The sequence below is a fragment of the Acomys russatus genome, chromosome 24, assembly GCF_903995435.1.
Source record: "Acomys russatus chromosome 24, mAcoRus1.1, whole genome shotgun sequence".
Taxonomy (NCBI): domain Eukaryota; kingdom Metazoa; phylum Chordata; class Mammalia; order Rodentia; family Muridae; genus Acomys; species Acomys russatus.
This window is the reverse complement of record NC_067160.1, coordinates 12,125,751-12,141,950: the sequence shown is the minus strand read 5'-3', so window position 1 is coordinate 12,141,950 and position 16,200 is coordinate 12,125,751. Positions and strand designations below refer to the sequence as shown.

Below are 16,200 nucleotides of genomic sequence, written 5' to 3'. Positions count from 1 at the left end.
GGAATGTGAACTAATCCAAGCATATAAATCAGCATGCCTGAAAAATTAAAAATAGATCTACCCTAAGACCCAGGTCTATCAACCCAAGGTACTTACTAGAAGGTCTCCAGAGCAACACATAACAGAGACACTTGACTATCAGTGTTCACTGTAATACTAGTCACAATAAGTTGTAGACTCAATAATACCTAAGTGTCCATCATCAGAGAAATTAATAAAGTGTAGTATACATACACAATGAAAGTTTTTCAGTTATAAAGAATATATGTACCTTTCAGGAAAATGAATGCAGCTAGAGATAATTTTATTAAGCAAATTAAGTCCGTCTCAAAAAGACACTATTTCACTTTTTTTATAGACATACAGAAAACACCAGCACCCTATACAACAAATATATTATGAAAATTAAAACACAAAAAATTCTAGATATAAACTTAGAATATAAGAAAGAAACTTAGAGCCAGGCGTGGTGGCACATGCCTGTAATCCCAACACTGGGGGTGACAGAGGCAGGTAGATCTCTGTGAATTTGAGGCCAGCCTGGTCTACAAAACAGTCAAGGCTACATAGAGTAACCCTGTCTCAAAGAAGAGAAAAAGAAGGAAGAGGAGGAGGAAGAAGAAGAGGACGAGGAGGAGGAGAAAAAGGAACAAAAAAGAAGGAATAAGAGGAGGAGGAGGAAGAAGGAAGAAGAAAGAAAGACGAGGAAGAAAAGGGAAAAGAGGAGCAGGGGAAGAAGAGGAAAGAAAGAACAGAAGTAGAGAAAGGGAGGGAGGGAAGCAAGTGGGTAGGAAAGAAAAGAGTCAAAGAAATAAATAATATGTCTGTAAGATTGCTTATAAAGGATACACAGGCTGGATGTATAAGTGGAAGTTTGTCTAGCATGCATGGGACACTGGGTTTAATCACCACATACACACACAAACAAAAACACTTAAATGTGACATTCTCCACAGTTGTGTAGAGAGCGGGGACTGACTCTGACATGAACTCTGGTGCCCCATATTTGACCACCTCCCCGTGGTGGGGAGGCCTGGTGGCACTCAGAGAAAGAATAGGCAGGCTACCAAGATGAGACTTGATAGGTTGTGACCATATGGTAGGGGAGGAGGTCCCCTTCTGTCACAGACCTAGGGGAGGGGAATAGGGTGAAAGAAGGAGGGAGGGAGGAATGGGAGGAGACAAGTAAGGGGATAACAATTGAGATGTAATCTGAATAAATTAATTAAAAAACAACAACAAAAACAAAAACACTTAAATGCTTCCTGTGCAGGCAACATGACTCAATGGACAAAGGTACTGTAGAAGACCATGATAACAGGAATTAAATCTCCAGGACCCATATAGTAGAACTACCACCCATCAGTAGCCATTTGGCCTAAACACGTAGGTGCATGTGAACACACATACATACATACACACACACGCACACACACACAGACACACGCACATACACACAAACAAAAATAAATAAATAAATGTAACTGTTCTAGTTTTCTTTCTGTGGCTGATAAAATGCTCTAAACAAAAGCAAGTGAAGACAGGAACTAGTTTCTTTGGCTTATACTTAACGTGTCACAATCCATCATTGAAGGAAGTCAGGGTAGGAACTCAAAACAAGGTATAAACAATAGAGGAACATTGTTTACTCATTTGCTCCCGGGCTCACTTTAGCAGCCTTCTTATACAGCCCAGAACCGCCTCCCTAAGGATGACACCCCACAGTGGGCTGGTCTGGTCTAATCAATTAGCAATCAAGATAATCCCCCACAGACAGGGGCACAAGGCCAATCTAATCTAGACAATGGTTCAAGTGAGATGCCCTTCTCCAATGCCATGACTCTACCCTAAGTCAAATTGACACAGGTATATCTGAACATTAAATGAGGCTTTTCTACCTTTAAAAAATGATTAAGGCTCAATTGAAAGAGTTTAACATATATTATGCACTGGATTCTATCCCTAGTATCACTAATAATTACTATAATGAATAATTTATTTGACTCAAAAGTAATTCTTATGACTTAGTAGCAGACCCAGCAAAGCAATTTTTGGCAGCAAGTGGTAGTAACAGAGTTCTCTATCAGGTATCTATAAATTACCTTTTGTAATCAGAAAATGAACTGCTACATAGAACTAAATGTTAAGTAAGAGTATTTTCCTAGTTTTATTAAATATTAATACTAAATATTTAAATCTTACTTATAATCTTAATTTTCTCCCTGCTTTTTATTTTTAAAAAATAGAAAGGAAACAATGTAGAAAGAGCTCTTATAAAGTCATCTACTTTGGAATTTTTGAAAACACCAAAATATTTCTAAAAAGAAGGGAAATAAAGAAGCTAAGAACAAGGCTGGCAGCACAGCTCAGAGGCAGAGCTCTCGGGTAGCATATTTGGAGGCCAGCAACCAGAAAATTAACTGCAGTGTTGCACATTAGCTCAATTTCAATCTCACATATGTACATACAAATAAATGTGTTCACTCTGCACGTACAAAGTTGATTGTTTTATGAGTTTGTGAGTTCAAATTTAGAAATGTGCTCTACACTAAAGACTAAACCGAAACTTTAAGTATCACACTTTCTCCCCCCAGTTTTGGTTTTTCAAGACAGGGTTTCTTTGTGTAGCCCTGGCCATCCTGGAACTCGCTCTATAGATCAGGCTGGCCTAAAACCCATAGATTTGCCTGCCTCTGCCTCCTGAATGCTGGAATTACCCAGTTAGTATCACTTTTGATATCTTCTTTTCCTATATCTCACTTCTTCCTATCATATTCGATAACTTTTAATTTCCAAAACATTTTTAAGTTATCTATTAACTTCTGGTGTCACTTGGCAGTCCAATCCATCTTTATCTTCAGATTAAATTTATTAAGCCACACAGGGTGGTACAAGCCTTTAATTCCAGCACTAGGGAGGCAGAAACAAGCAGATCTCTATGGGTTTGAGGACAGCCTAGTGTACACAGCAAGTTCCAGAACAGCCACTGCCACACAGTGAGACTAAGTCTCAAAAATAGAACAAAAGAACTTATATTGCAGCTCCCTAGGCATTTTACTTTTGTCTTCTCCTTACCCAATCTCCATAAAACAGCATATATTAGACTCCCTTAATGTAATTTCTATTTTGCTATTCTTCCACTATAGAAGCTTCCGATTTCACCTATTAAATTCCTACTCCCAGCTTTGATCTTCCATGATCTGGACATTGCCTGATTCTCCAAGCTCACTTCACAGCATTTTTTCTCTCCATCACACATTCTAAATATGCCTGCAATCTTTGCCCCTCACATAAGCTATATACTCAAGTTCATAGTCTGCACATCTTCTGTTTTCTAGTTTTAGAAACATCATCCCTCAACTCCTAGACTTTGTTTTTTACAATGTAAAGTATATGCCGGTGTAAAAAATTCAAGCACTACCAGAAAACATATAGAATAAAAGAACTAGTTAAAATTCTACCATTAAAGCCAGATGTGGTGGTGCACACCTGTAATCCTAGCATTCCAGAAGCGAAGGCAAGTGGATCATTGTGAGTTTGAGGCCAGCATGGTCTACAAAGCAAGTCCAGGACAGCCAAGGCTAAACAGAGAAACCCTGTCTCAAAAAACACAACAAATTCTACCATTAGAAAGGATTACCACAGCCAGGCGTGGTGGCACACACCTTAAATCCCAACACTCAGGAGGCAGAGGCAGGTGGATCACTGTGAGTTCGAGGCCAGCCTGGTCTACAAAGGGAGTCCAGGACAGCCAAGGCTACACAGAGAAACCCTGTCTTGGAAAAAAAAAAAAAAAAAAAACAACCAAAATAAACAAACAACCAGAAAGGATTACCACTAATATCTTGGGAAGAATCCTTTACTCATAACTTTGTAATTGTAAATGCCATTATATGCTGTACATAGTCTTCATAAATTTCCACCTTTTTCATACTTGTTCTTCATGCTTTATACTCAATTCAAATACCACTTCCTTAAAAGAGTCTTCCTAGGACCTTTGCAAAGGAATCTGCTTTTGGCTGGCTATGGTGATGCACGCCTTTAATCCCAGCACTCGGGAGGCAGAGGCAGGCAGATCTCTGTGAGTTCAAGGCTAGCTTGGTCTATAAAATGAGTCCAGGACAACCACAGCTAAACAGAGAAACCCTGTCTCAAAAAAAAAAAAGAAAGAAAGAAAGAACAAAATCTACTTTTAATCACATCACTTGACTTCCTTCATTGCACATATTTCTCTCCAAATTAACTATGTCGCTGTTAACTACTTTTTATCTTCTCAATCACTGAGGAATTCAAATTACATGAAAGCAGAATCTCACCACTACTCTTCCCATCACTACGTTATTAACTACTACCTAACACATTGTAGATGCCTAATACTTAATAAAGAGATGGTGATTTTGGTAAACGTGTGTGTGTGTGTGTGGTACTAGTAACGGAACCCAGAGCCTCACATATGCTAGCAAATGTTCTACCAATAAGCCATAGCCTCAACACCTTTCACATTTTCTCTTTTTGAGTCAACTCCCGCTACAGTCCAGGCAGGCCTTGACCTTGTGATCTTCCTGCCTGTTTCCCAAGTAGCGGGGACTATACAGGCCTGACTTCTATTAACATTCATACGCTACAGAATCCTAAATTTTTATCTTCTATTGAATTTTCTCTAACTTCACACTCATACCTAATCATCCACTTGACAGCCCCAATTGGAGAACACAGTGGGGTCCACCAAACCTGCTCCTACTCATGTTGTTCCCCATTTTGATGAATGATAATGCCCTCAACCAAATACCCCAAACTATGAACTTGAATTTACCCTTGAAGTGATCCTTCCTCTTCAACCCATATTTAACCAATCACCAAAAGTCTCACAATACTACTTCCTAAATCTCCAATCCATCAATTTCATTCATTCCATCTGTTCTTCTCCCACCCATCAAATACAAATCATTCTCCATTTCTCTCTTTCAACTATAATGTCCTTCTAGCTTCCTACTCCAGACCCACTCTTACTTCCTTCTAATTTATTAGAAGTGACACTCTCAGTGGCTATAATGATGCGACATCAGTGTGGCTAGACTTAGAATCACTTAGGAGACAGACATCTGGACATGTCTGAGAGGCTTAACTCAAGTGGAAAAACCCACACTGAATGTGGACAGACCCATGCTCTGGGCTGGATCCAGACTTAATACAAAGGTAAACATGAGTGTAGCAATAATGTTCCCCTTCCTCTGATTCCCAGCTGCCAGCACCATGTGCCCATGCTCCCACAGCCACAGCTCTTGCGGCACGTCATACCACTTTACACATAGTCCATGCTGCAAGCCTCAGAGTCAGACACCAATTCTGCAGAAGGCTGCAGCAAACAATCACATACATATCCTTCCTCCCAAAGCATCCTTTGGCTAAATAATCAATCACACAGTAATCTAAACAACTGATGCGAAGAGACTGTGCAGATTTAATCAAAAGCTTTTGATTTTAAGGTAGGATATTATCATGGGTTCCCCCAAGTAAATCAGAGATTAGAAAGTTGACCAACATCCTAAGTCTGTAGTTTCTCCCACCAGACACTCTAAATAGACTGTTGTCTGACCCCTGGAGGCCGAGGCCTATGAGATTCTAAGCAAAGAGCCACTTAATCTGCCTAAGTTTCTCAACTTCAGAGCTCTGACATAATGAATGAGTATTGTTTTATTCTGGTATAACGAATGAGCATTGTTTTAAGCTGCTTAATTTGAGAACAATGGAAAACATAATCAAGACTCTTTCTAGACCCCTGTCCCCACACTGAGCCTGGCTTAGGGCCCCTGTTCCCACAGCATTTTGTTATCTGTCACAACATTACTTTATATAGCCTAAGATCTATAGCCAATGATTTTTCAATTTTGTTCACCATACACCATTATAACCAAATATCTATACAACTGTTATCTATAAATGTTTGCTAATTAAGTGGAAAAAAATTATTTCCCAAAATTCTCAGTTGAGATCTACCTCCTATAGAGCGCCAGATTATGTAATGCTTGAGGAAGAAATTATTGGCTTATAGCAATAATTGAAAAGAAAGGAGAGAGTTAGGGTGAAAGATACATACTTAGGATCATTTGAACACAAATTATTTCAGTTTTACAAAACCTCTCCACTCATCATCTCTCATCCATGCCCAATGGCTGTAAGAATCATGGCCATCCATCAGAAAACTATACAACATTACTAATAACAGTGGTGATATCTCTCAGGTATACCTTTGGATTATAACGTAGAAATTATCCTACAATTCTAAAACATAGTTATCAAAGTACAAAAATAATCTAATTATTCAATTTGAGACAATATTTTATAATAAAATGAATGACTACTTTAAAATTATCTAGTCAGAAAAGGAAAAGATCAGCAAAAAGAATACTTACATAAAAGGAAAAGCAAAAAATGGGAGTGTCATGACAAGTCTTGCTGTAAATTCATCAGGGAGATACCACAAATACACAATTAAGCATGTAAACAGATAAAGTACTGAAGAATAGATAATTAATCTTCCAACCCATAATTTTTGCAATCTCTGATTTTTTTCTCTAAATTCTTCCAATGCTTGAATTTCCTGTTAGGAGAAAAGTATTCTATATTATTAAATCTGATAAACCATTTAAAAATTAAAATCAAAAGAACAAGACAGAAAGATTATATAATATTCCTAAAATGCGATGAAATATAATACACTAATATTTTAAAGTAAACATGGAAAAATATGATTCCTAAAACTCAATGAAATGCAATGCTCTAATATTTTAAAGCAAACTGGAAAACTAAATCTGAAGTTAAGTAATCTAAATAAGCCTTCCCCAATAATCAGAATTTTTAATCCATCAAATTAGCAAAGACTGAAAAAATGAAATTAGCATTAGCAAATACTGAGTCAAGAAAATAATAATTCTCCATATATGGCCTTTAAAATTTGGCAAGAAAAAAAAATTATAGAACCAAGAGTGGTGGTAGCATACACCTTTAACTCTGGCACACAGGAGGCAGATGCAGGCAGATTTCTTCAAGTTGAGGCCAGCCTTGTCTAAATAGACAGTTCTAGGCTAGACAGACAGAATAATATAGTAAGAATGTCTCGGAAAAAAAGAAAAGAATCAAAACAGTGACTGAAACTACATCATCTCAGTCTATTTGCTACCTCCAATGTTCCTAGGAAAAAACCAATTAGTATATAAGAGAAAAACTTAAAAGCTATAGAATTGGTGCAAACTGACAAAAGTTGCACAGTAGCCTGCAATCTGCATTATGCTATCACACTGACTTACACCATGCTAGCTCTAATTGCAGTTTACTTAATACAGGCTTACGTCACTGAGAGAGCATGGGTTTGGTTTGGTTTTGAGATCATGCAACACTTAAGCTCTCAGGAGGTCTCTATATCAGTGGTTCTCAACCTGTGGGTCACAACCCCTTTGGGAGGGGTCACATATTATATATGTGCATTACAATTCATAACAGTAGCAAAATTACAGTTATGAAGTAGCAATGAAAATAATTTTAGTGCTGGAGAGATGGCTCAGAGGTTAAGAGCACTGGCTGCTCTTCCAGAGGTCCTGAGTTCAATTCCCAGCAACCACATGGTAGCTCACAACCAACAATAATGAGATCTGCTGCCCTCTTCTGGCGGACAGGCAGAACACTGTATACATCAATAAATCTTTTTTTAAAAAAAGAAAAGAATTTTATGGTTGGGGGTCACCACAGCATGAAGAACTGTACTAAAGGGATGCAGTGTTAGGAAGGTTGAGAAGCACTAATTTCCCATAGCTCTTTTCCAATATACAATTACTAAAATAATATTTAATTAACATCTAAAACAAATGAAAATGCTCTAGAGGCAAGGAACATACCTTATCTATATTTTCTAGAACTTCTACTGTTGAAGGTTTTGCCTGTTTTAGACACAGAAATAAGACATGGCATTAAAGCCTGTTACTGCAAACTTAACACTTGGATTTTAAAAGTCATTAAAGAACATTTTAATTCACAACTAGGTTTCTCAGTGTTATCTAGCTGTATGTCTACTGTTTATAACTATAATTGGAAAATTATAATTACCAAGCTCATAACAACACTTTTTTCTAAAACTTTCAACTGTGATAGCTCTACTTTTAACATTCTTAACCTCAACAGAACAGACTTTTATAAAGAGAAACATTTTTCATCCAAAGGAATTCATACACCAGAACATTCACAGAGTAAAGATGGTCTAAGTTCAGGAACGCTCCGACTCTGTGTAAGCTTCGCACTAACTGATCTCAGCACTGACAGTCCCACAGGGCTCTGGAGGCCAAACTAGGCTATATTCACTGTGGTTCCGAAAGCACACAGTCTTGGAAAAGGTCTTTTGTTTGCTTGTTTTAAATGTGTATAGGTATGTGCTTGCATTTATGTCTGTATACCATGTGTATCCCTGGTGCCACAGAGGCCAGAAGAGGATACTGGATCTCTTGGAATTGGAGTTATAAATAGTTGTAAGGCACTAAGGAGGTGGAGGGTCCTCTGAGCCAGGGTCCTCTGAAAGAGCAACTGTTAACCTCTGAGCCATTTCTCCAACCCCAAGTACACAGCTTTTGAAAGATGAGATTTTCAGTCAGGCACGGTGATGCACGCCTTTAATCCCAGTACTGGGGAGGCAGAGGCAGGCAGATCTCTGTGAGTTCAAGGCTAGCCTAGTCTACAAAGCAAGTGCAGGACAGCCAAAGCTACACAGAGAAACCCTGTCTTGGGGGAAAAAAAAAAAGGAAAGAAAAAGAAAGATGCTAACCAAAAAAATGTTGTTTTCTCACAACAAAAAGTACAGTTATGTGAGTTAATGCATATATTAATTAGCTAGATCTAAACAATGTAATGAACACACTTTGAAATGCTGCATACAATAAATATATGCTATTTTTCCTATGGATTTTTTAAAAAGAGAAAGGAAGTCAATATAACACAAATCTAAACCATGGAATTATTCTAATAAATCAAAAGAAATTATTCTCAAGTATTACTAGATGATAATTATGATAAGGAATAAGGAAATCAGCTTGGCCTGGACTACATTATCTCTTCTTAGAGTATATATCAATATAATTTATATTTTATATCCCTAAATCTGAGATACTTTCTCTAAAGACTTATCTAATAAAAGTGGCATTTTTAATTTTGTTCAACTATAGCTCTTAAAAGGATATTTAATGTGACATAAGTAAATTTATGTAACATTCATAAAAAACAAAAAGACAATTCCTGTAATCCCAGCACTATGGAAGCAGAGACAGAATAAATTTCTGTGAGTTCAAGGCTGCACAGTGAAACTGTTGCCAAAATAAATAGAGAAATAGGTACAAAAGTATGGCATAAAAGTTAATTTCAACTACTTTTAGAATAAACTTGGAACTTGGACAATATGAAAACTACTTGTACATAATACATAAATAAAAATGAATTACTAGAGATGTTAGATAGCCATAAAATAAACAAAACTACCAAAATAATATCCAAAAAGGTAATTCTAAATGGAGTTAAATGAAAGTAAATATATAATATCAAATTCACTAAAAAGTGTATATCCCAAAGGAAACCTTCACAAAAAGCTTATGTAACAATTTTGTTAGATTTTTTTAAACTAGCAATATAGAAAATATTTTCTTACCCTCCATCGAGAAAGTAATCCACCCATCTTTTATTTGTAGAAAGTTGGCACAATAATAAATATCATGAGTCGTCCAAAATGAGTCACAGCTAAAAACAAAGCAAATATTTTAAAATTTTAAATTAAATACCCAACAATTCTCTCTAAAAATATTATATTACAATACTACATTAAAATACATGACTTATTTGTTGGCCTCCACGTACACACAATTTGAATTCAGATATGGAAAGTGAGGACATATTTAAAGGTAAAAATAGAGTTGAAATTTTTAATGACAAATCACTTTGTCATTAAAAGTATATATGTACCTACAAACAGATTTCCTATTTTTTTAAAGTAGTTTCCCTATATTGTTCTTGTTGTAAAAGAATAAATTCTTCAATAATTTGAGCCTTAATTCCTTTGTAAATCAAAGTGAATACTGTTAATAGTCTGTTACAGGGCAGCTTTTAGTATAAACACCTTAGAGATAAGGAAATTAAATGACTAAGTTAGTGATTTGCCCCATAGCAAATAAGAAGCATGGCCTAAATTCTGACTTCTGGCTCCTATTTCTAAGCACTGCTGCTCAATATCCAATTAAGCACGTATTATTACTAAAAGTCTAAGGCCCTCACTTCAGCTAGCTATGTATTCCATTTGTTTACCTATGATTTTCAAATGTTTTATAAAGACTGAGAAATGGTAGTATCATAAATCAATTGAACAGGTAAAATAATGATTAAGTTAAAATGGCAAAATTATACACTCAAATTTACATGTTTTATCATATTATAAGTATATGCTTGTTGATATATGAAACGACTTCATTTATACACACATGCACACACACTATGTTCACAGCTACTTCTCCCATATCTTAACCATAAATATAATCACAAAATAATTATCAGCACCCTGAAAGAACTAAATGCTATTTATATAACAGAATTATCTCAAGGCATGTCTATTTTAAGAGTTTCTATTTCTAGAAGATTAATGAATGCCTAATTATAAAGTACTTTCATTTACAAACTGATTCTTATGGACAAAAATATTATCTGTTCTCAAATACTCTGAAGCAGACAAATGTACTTTTATAGCCTACAATTAAGTTGCAAACTAAATATTAATCCTGCAATATTAGCTCAGCATTCAAAATTGTAAAATGTAATTATGAGATATTCTAGAACTCTAATGAACAAAAGTATAAATTTCAGAGTCAAGATTAAACAAATCTTAAAACATTCTTAAGATTCTAAAAGTAATCACAAAGAAAAGTAGAATAAAAAAGATTCATATGACCACTTAAATTTGTATTTCTCTGTCATCATTCCACTATTTTGAAACTAGCTGTGACACCTGGCAGTGTTTCATGCACAATTGGACGGCATTTGGGAAGGGGGGTGGGGTTGGTTTGGTTTGGTTTCTTGAGACAGGGTTTCTCTTTGTAATAGGCCTGGCTGTCCTGGATCTCAGCCTGTCCTTGAACTCACAGAGACCTACTTGCTTCTGCCTCCCAAGTGCTGGGATTAAAGTTGTTCACCATAGCCCTGTATATTTCCATTTATAAAAGAACTAGATCCTTCCAAGTCAAATTTGTAGCCATCACACCTTAAGAGCAAATAAGACAGGGTCTCCATATATAGTCTAGCTTACTCTCAACGTCTACCTATCTGCCTCAGCCTCCTGAATACTGACTGGCATTACAAACTTGCACCATCATACCCTGATTGGCTTAGAATGGCTTTTTACTGTTTGAAATTAATATCAGTTACACACTTAGCACTAGATCTCTAAGGAGCCCTAAAACAAATGATTTGCAGCCAGGTGGTGGTGGCGCACACCTTTAATCCCAGCACTCAGAAGGCAGAGGCAGGCAGATTTCTGAGTTAGAGGCCAGTCTGGTCTAAAGGCTACATAGATAAATCTGGTCTCAAATTAAAAAAAAAAAAAAAAAGTTTATTTTTATGTGTATGAGTGTTTTGCTTGCATGAATATGTGCAGCATGTGTGAGCTTTGAACCCCAGGAAGTCAGAAGTGGATGTTAGACACCCTAGAACTAGAGTTGCAAATGGTTGTGGGACCGTGTGGGTCCTCTGAGGGCTCCCAAGCGCTGGGCCGTCTCTCCAGGCCCTAAGTGTGTTTACAGTGACCAATAATGCTTACCATGCTGTATAATGTTTTCTATTGTTAGTCACAGTCAGGTTTAGGTGGCAAAACTAAAATCATGAATGTTTTTAAGTTCTCAACATATTTCAAATCACATTAAAACAATGTGATAACTACTAAAATATGGCTCACCCAGATACTAGCTATATGAACTCGGGTAAATTACTTACGCTCTAAATGTTCGTTTATAAAGTGGTAAAAATGCTTACATTCCATGGAATTGTATAAATTTTGAAATTATTTATCACTTGGCACAATGTTCAGCACAGTGTTTAGTTAGTTGTAGCCATTACTACTGCTATTACCAAAAAAGCACATGTATTAGTTAAATGAAGCACATGCCTAACTTTTTAGAAAAATGAGCACTTATTTCATAATTTAAATTGTTTAAAAATAAAATAAGTTTGTATTTTTAGTGAAAATATTTTTCTCATTTACCCTAGCATGGGAAATAGAGAAGAATATCCTTCAGGCACTTCTCATTGTAATACAGTTGTAGGCCTTCACAGAAAACAGCAAGAGAAATTGAGTTTTGTGTTTAAATTCCAAGCTTAAATATAAACTAGTCATCTTCAACAGCACGTTTACGATTAAATTTAGGATTAAATGTGATTTATTCAAAATAGCTTTCAAACATCCAAGCAAGCAACTCTGAAATACCTTACACCAGCTTTATTGCCCAACAATAAGTGAAAATAAGTAGTACACCTCAGCCATGGTGGCACAGGCCTTTAATCCCAACACTCGGGAGGCAGAGGCAGATGGATCCCTGTGAGTTCAAGGCCAGCCTGGTCTACAATTCAAGTCCAGGACAGCCAAGGCTACACAGAGAAGCCCTGTCTCGAAAAAAACAAAAACAAAAAGCAAAATAAAACAAGTACACCTCTAAAAGCACTTTTAATGAGATGACTGACACACACACACACACACACACACACACACACACACACACACACAAAGACAGAAGATTTCTACAGGAAATCACACTTGTGTGACAGTCACCTGTCCTTGCATTCTTTCAACATACAAACACTACCCACAGACTACTGTGCTGATTCCAATAGGTGTCAAGAAACTTTTTAAAACTCTACACTTAAATTGGTCACCCTTGTGTGGGAAGGATTGTAAACCTTGTCCCAGGTGAAAGCAGCCTTGGTGGGCTTGGAAACACCACGGATAGACTGAATGGAGCCACTCTGGGTCTGAAATTCAAGAAGTGGACCGGGGGAATCCAGTCGGGCTATTGTGTTTCTAATCGAACAGGGTGGGGACAGGGATCCAGACCCAGACCGGCCATTGCACACCTGAGAGAGACGCAGGCGGAGGAGAGAGGAGAAGGCTGCATCTTTTGGAGCAGGATCGCACGTGGATTTGGGGGAGAGACCAGCTTACAGGCCAGACCAGCATGCAGGCAAGAGACACCTGGGGATCCATCCCGTGGAACAGATACCAGAAGGCTTGCTCTTGTTTCCCTTTAACCCTTTTTCCTTCTTGTATAGGATTTGTTGGATTGTATAATAAAGTCTAATTGTTAAGAAACAGAGCCAACATCCTTGTTTAAGAAAATGTATTCAAAATCAACTCTGTTCCCCCTAAGAAGGCAGGCACGATGGAGACCTTTTGGAACTAAGTATTAGCCCTGGCCACCAGATTGAACATACTCCTGAAACTAAATTTACTAACACCATCACACCTCTATACAATTTTGTCAAAGCTGAGACCGAAGGCCACAGAGACAGAAAACAACAGACTCTAAGCACTACAGAGCAGAAGCCAAAAAAAGAGGGGGGGGGGGGGCAAACCACGAAAAAAACTCAGTGAGTCCACAGGTGTTGCTTACAACTGCACGCAAGAACAAATTCACCAATCCGAACTCCCCGTCCATAAACACATCATCAAAGAACTAAACCTCCTGACGGGCCTTTGGAGTTGCCCTTCCCGGGTGGCTCCGGACACCCCGCATCCTCGTCCTTCCCGTCCACCCCTCGTGCCGGTCCGCTGTCCCTCCAATATTTAAGAGCAATGGTGATGGAGCGGCCCCTCCAAGTCCCTTACAATCCACGCCCACACGCGGACTCAGCATGACACTGACAGTTTTCGGAGCTTCCCGTCTCGCCAGCTCAGACGAACACAGAGGCGATCAGAGTAAACCCCCCGCCCCCCGGTGGATAGTTCAGCTAGGAGTGTGCTTTCTGGGACCCTCGGGCACCTCGACACAGGTCAACCATTTCGCGGAGTCCCTGAGAACACAGGCGGGGAGAGCATCGGCCTTGGGGGAGGCAGAACCGAGTCTCGTGCGCTCTGGAGCCGCTCGGGCCGCCGTGCTGGGCGATCCACGAGAGAAGGCAGCAACTGTATTACCGGGGTGGAGGGGGTAGGGGAGAGCGTCGCAGCCCCGCGCGGTGTCCCCGGCCGCCGCCAAGCTCTAGGCCACTTGTCACGGGGCGGAGGAGGCAGCCGGGGCCGGCGCGCGGAGGAACCGTGGGACTGGTTCCCGCAGCCCGGAGAGCCTCCGTCTACGCGGGCCCTCCTCCCCTTCCCGGTCCTACCTGAGGGAAGCAGGCGCCAACCCGGCCCCGGCGTCCACTCCCGCAAGCCTCGGTCGCCACCGCGTAGCCCGCCTCGGGAACAGGCAGCAGCAGCCGCTACTGACAAGAGAGCTGGGCCCAGCCAATGCCTTCCCATCAAACCCCGCGCTCCCGCCGCCAGCCAATGGGCGCTGCGGTCGGAGCGCGCCGCGCCCCGCCCCCTCGTCACGTGATCCGGCCGGGTCAGCCGTTGGTTCCTTGGAGCTGCGCCTTTGACGTGGAGGGATGATTCTAGGCTGTGTGTCTTGCGCGGCCGGTGTAGGCTGGCGGGACCTCAGCACAGCAGGGTACGGACGTCTGACTCTTAAGTAGTTGATTCTTATTCGTCCTCTACCTCCATTTGTCTTAAACAACAACGGCCGGCCCCCCACCCCACTCTCGCCGGGCAAAAAAACGGATCCTGATGGTCCTAGCTAGACCTTCTAAGTGAGAGACCAGTAGGGAGGACAAAGGCGGTGGGCGTTGAAGGTCGAGACAGTTATGTCTGGAGTACCTGAGATCCCAGATCAGCTGCCGTCCAGCAGGCAGCAGCAAAGGTTTATACTGCATAGCTCAGCCAAACCAGTGGAGACACACACATATATATAGCCTGGCCAGATGCGGTAAGGACTTGAGGCTTCTGTTGCTCTGGACGTCAAAAAGGGTCCTTTGACGACTGGGCGCTTACCTCACCATCCTGAGATGAAGTTCAAATGCAGAGGATGGCCTTTTCAAACTATGGGTAGCACCAAAGGCTGAGCTCTCCATCTTGGCACTCTTTTTAGCCTCAAGAATACCTCCCCGCAAAGCTCTAAATTAACTGGGCCTGCATCAAACCGTCCTGCTTTGGAACCGGCCTAAAAAAGTGTTTCCTAGTCAACTGCAAGTATCAACAAATGACGCTTGAAAGAGGAAGGGAGACTTCAACAAAAGCATTTATGTTCTATCCTGTGTGCAATCATTTTGATGGGTTTTTCTACCTTAGTTACTAAAGAAAATATTTCTGATTTTCAGAGCTCAGTAGGTATAATATGCTAAGTTTACACTGACAACACGAGAAGACAGAGGAAGAGAAGAGGACATAGACTTAGTATCTAGTTTGTAAAAAGATTCTCTAAATGCTAAAATCTTCAGTTACATCTTTGTGAACTTAAAAGACCAGGAGGAGAGAGCTAAACTTTAGTGTGCAGTGTGAGTCACCTCAACAATGTGGAAAAAATGAACAGACATTTCACCAGGTATTATCATCATCTTCTCCTCCTCTTCCTCCTCCTTTCTTTCTTTAGGTTGTTTTTGTTTTTTGAGACAGGGTTTTTCTGTGTAGCCTTAGCTGTCCTGGAATCGCTTTGTAGACCAGCCTGGCCTCGAACTCACAGCAATCCGCCTGCCTCTAACTCCTGAGTGATGGGATTACAGGTATGTGCCACCACAACCGCCTATTGCACCAGTTTTGATCTGGAAAAGTAGCCATTTTATTTCCCAGCCTTTGCAGCTCCTAAGATTTTTAATCTTATGCTGCTGTACAACTACATCTTGTCCCAGATCTTTCCTAAAAAGAACATTTTTGACTCTTGCTAATATTTTGTCCTTTGATTTTGCATTGATCTATTATAAAAAGAAATTTAAAAATCAGGATGTGGGTTGAGAGACAGCTTAGTGGTTAAGAGCACTCAGTGGTTAAGAGGACCAGGGTTCAATTCCAGCACCCACATGGCAGCTCAGAACTGTCTTACAAGTTCTGACACCCTCACCCATACATACATAAAGGCAAAATGCCAGTACACATAAAAATAAATT

At 39.5% G+C, this 16,200-nt stretch overlaps 1 protein-coding gene across 1 annotated transcript in view; it reads right to left on the bottom strand.

The window, feature by feature from the left end:
* The window catches only part of Lnpk (lunapark, ER junction formation factor), a 53,626-nt gene extending 39,091 nt beyond the window's left edge, over positions 1-14,535 (bottom strand). Inside the window, exons 1-4 of the mRNA XM_051166111.1 lie at positions 14,386-14,535; positions 9,683-9,771; positions 7,893-7,934; positions 6,414-6,601 (exon numbers count right to left, since the gene is read on the bottom strand). Of these exons, the coding sequence (XP_051022068.1) occupies positions 6,414-6,601; positions 7,893-7,934; positions 9,683-9,709 (257 nt within the window). The 5' untranslated portion in view covers positions 9,710-9,771; positions 14,386-14,535. The remainder of the gene's footprint in view (positions 1-6,413; positions 6,602-7,892; positions 7,935-9,682; positions 9,772-14,385) is intronic.
* Between the last annotated feature and the right edge of the window lie 1,665 nt (positions 14,536-16,200).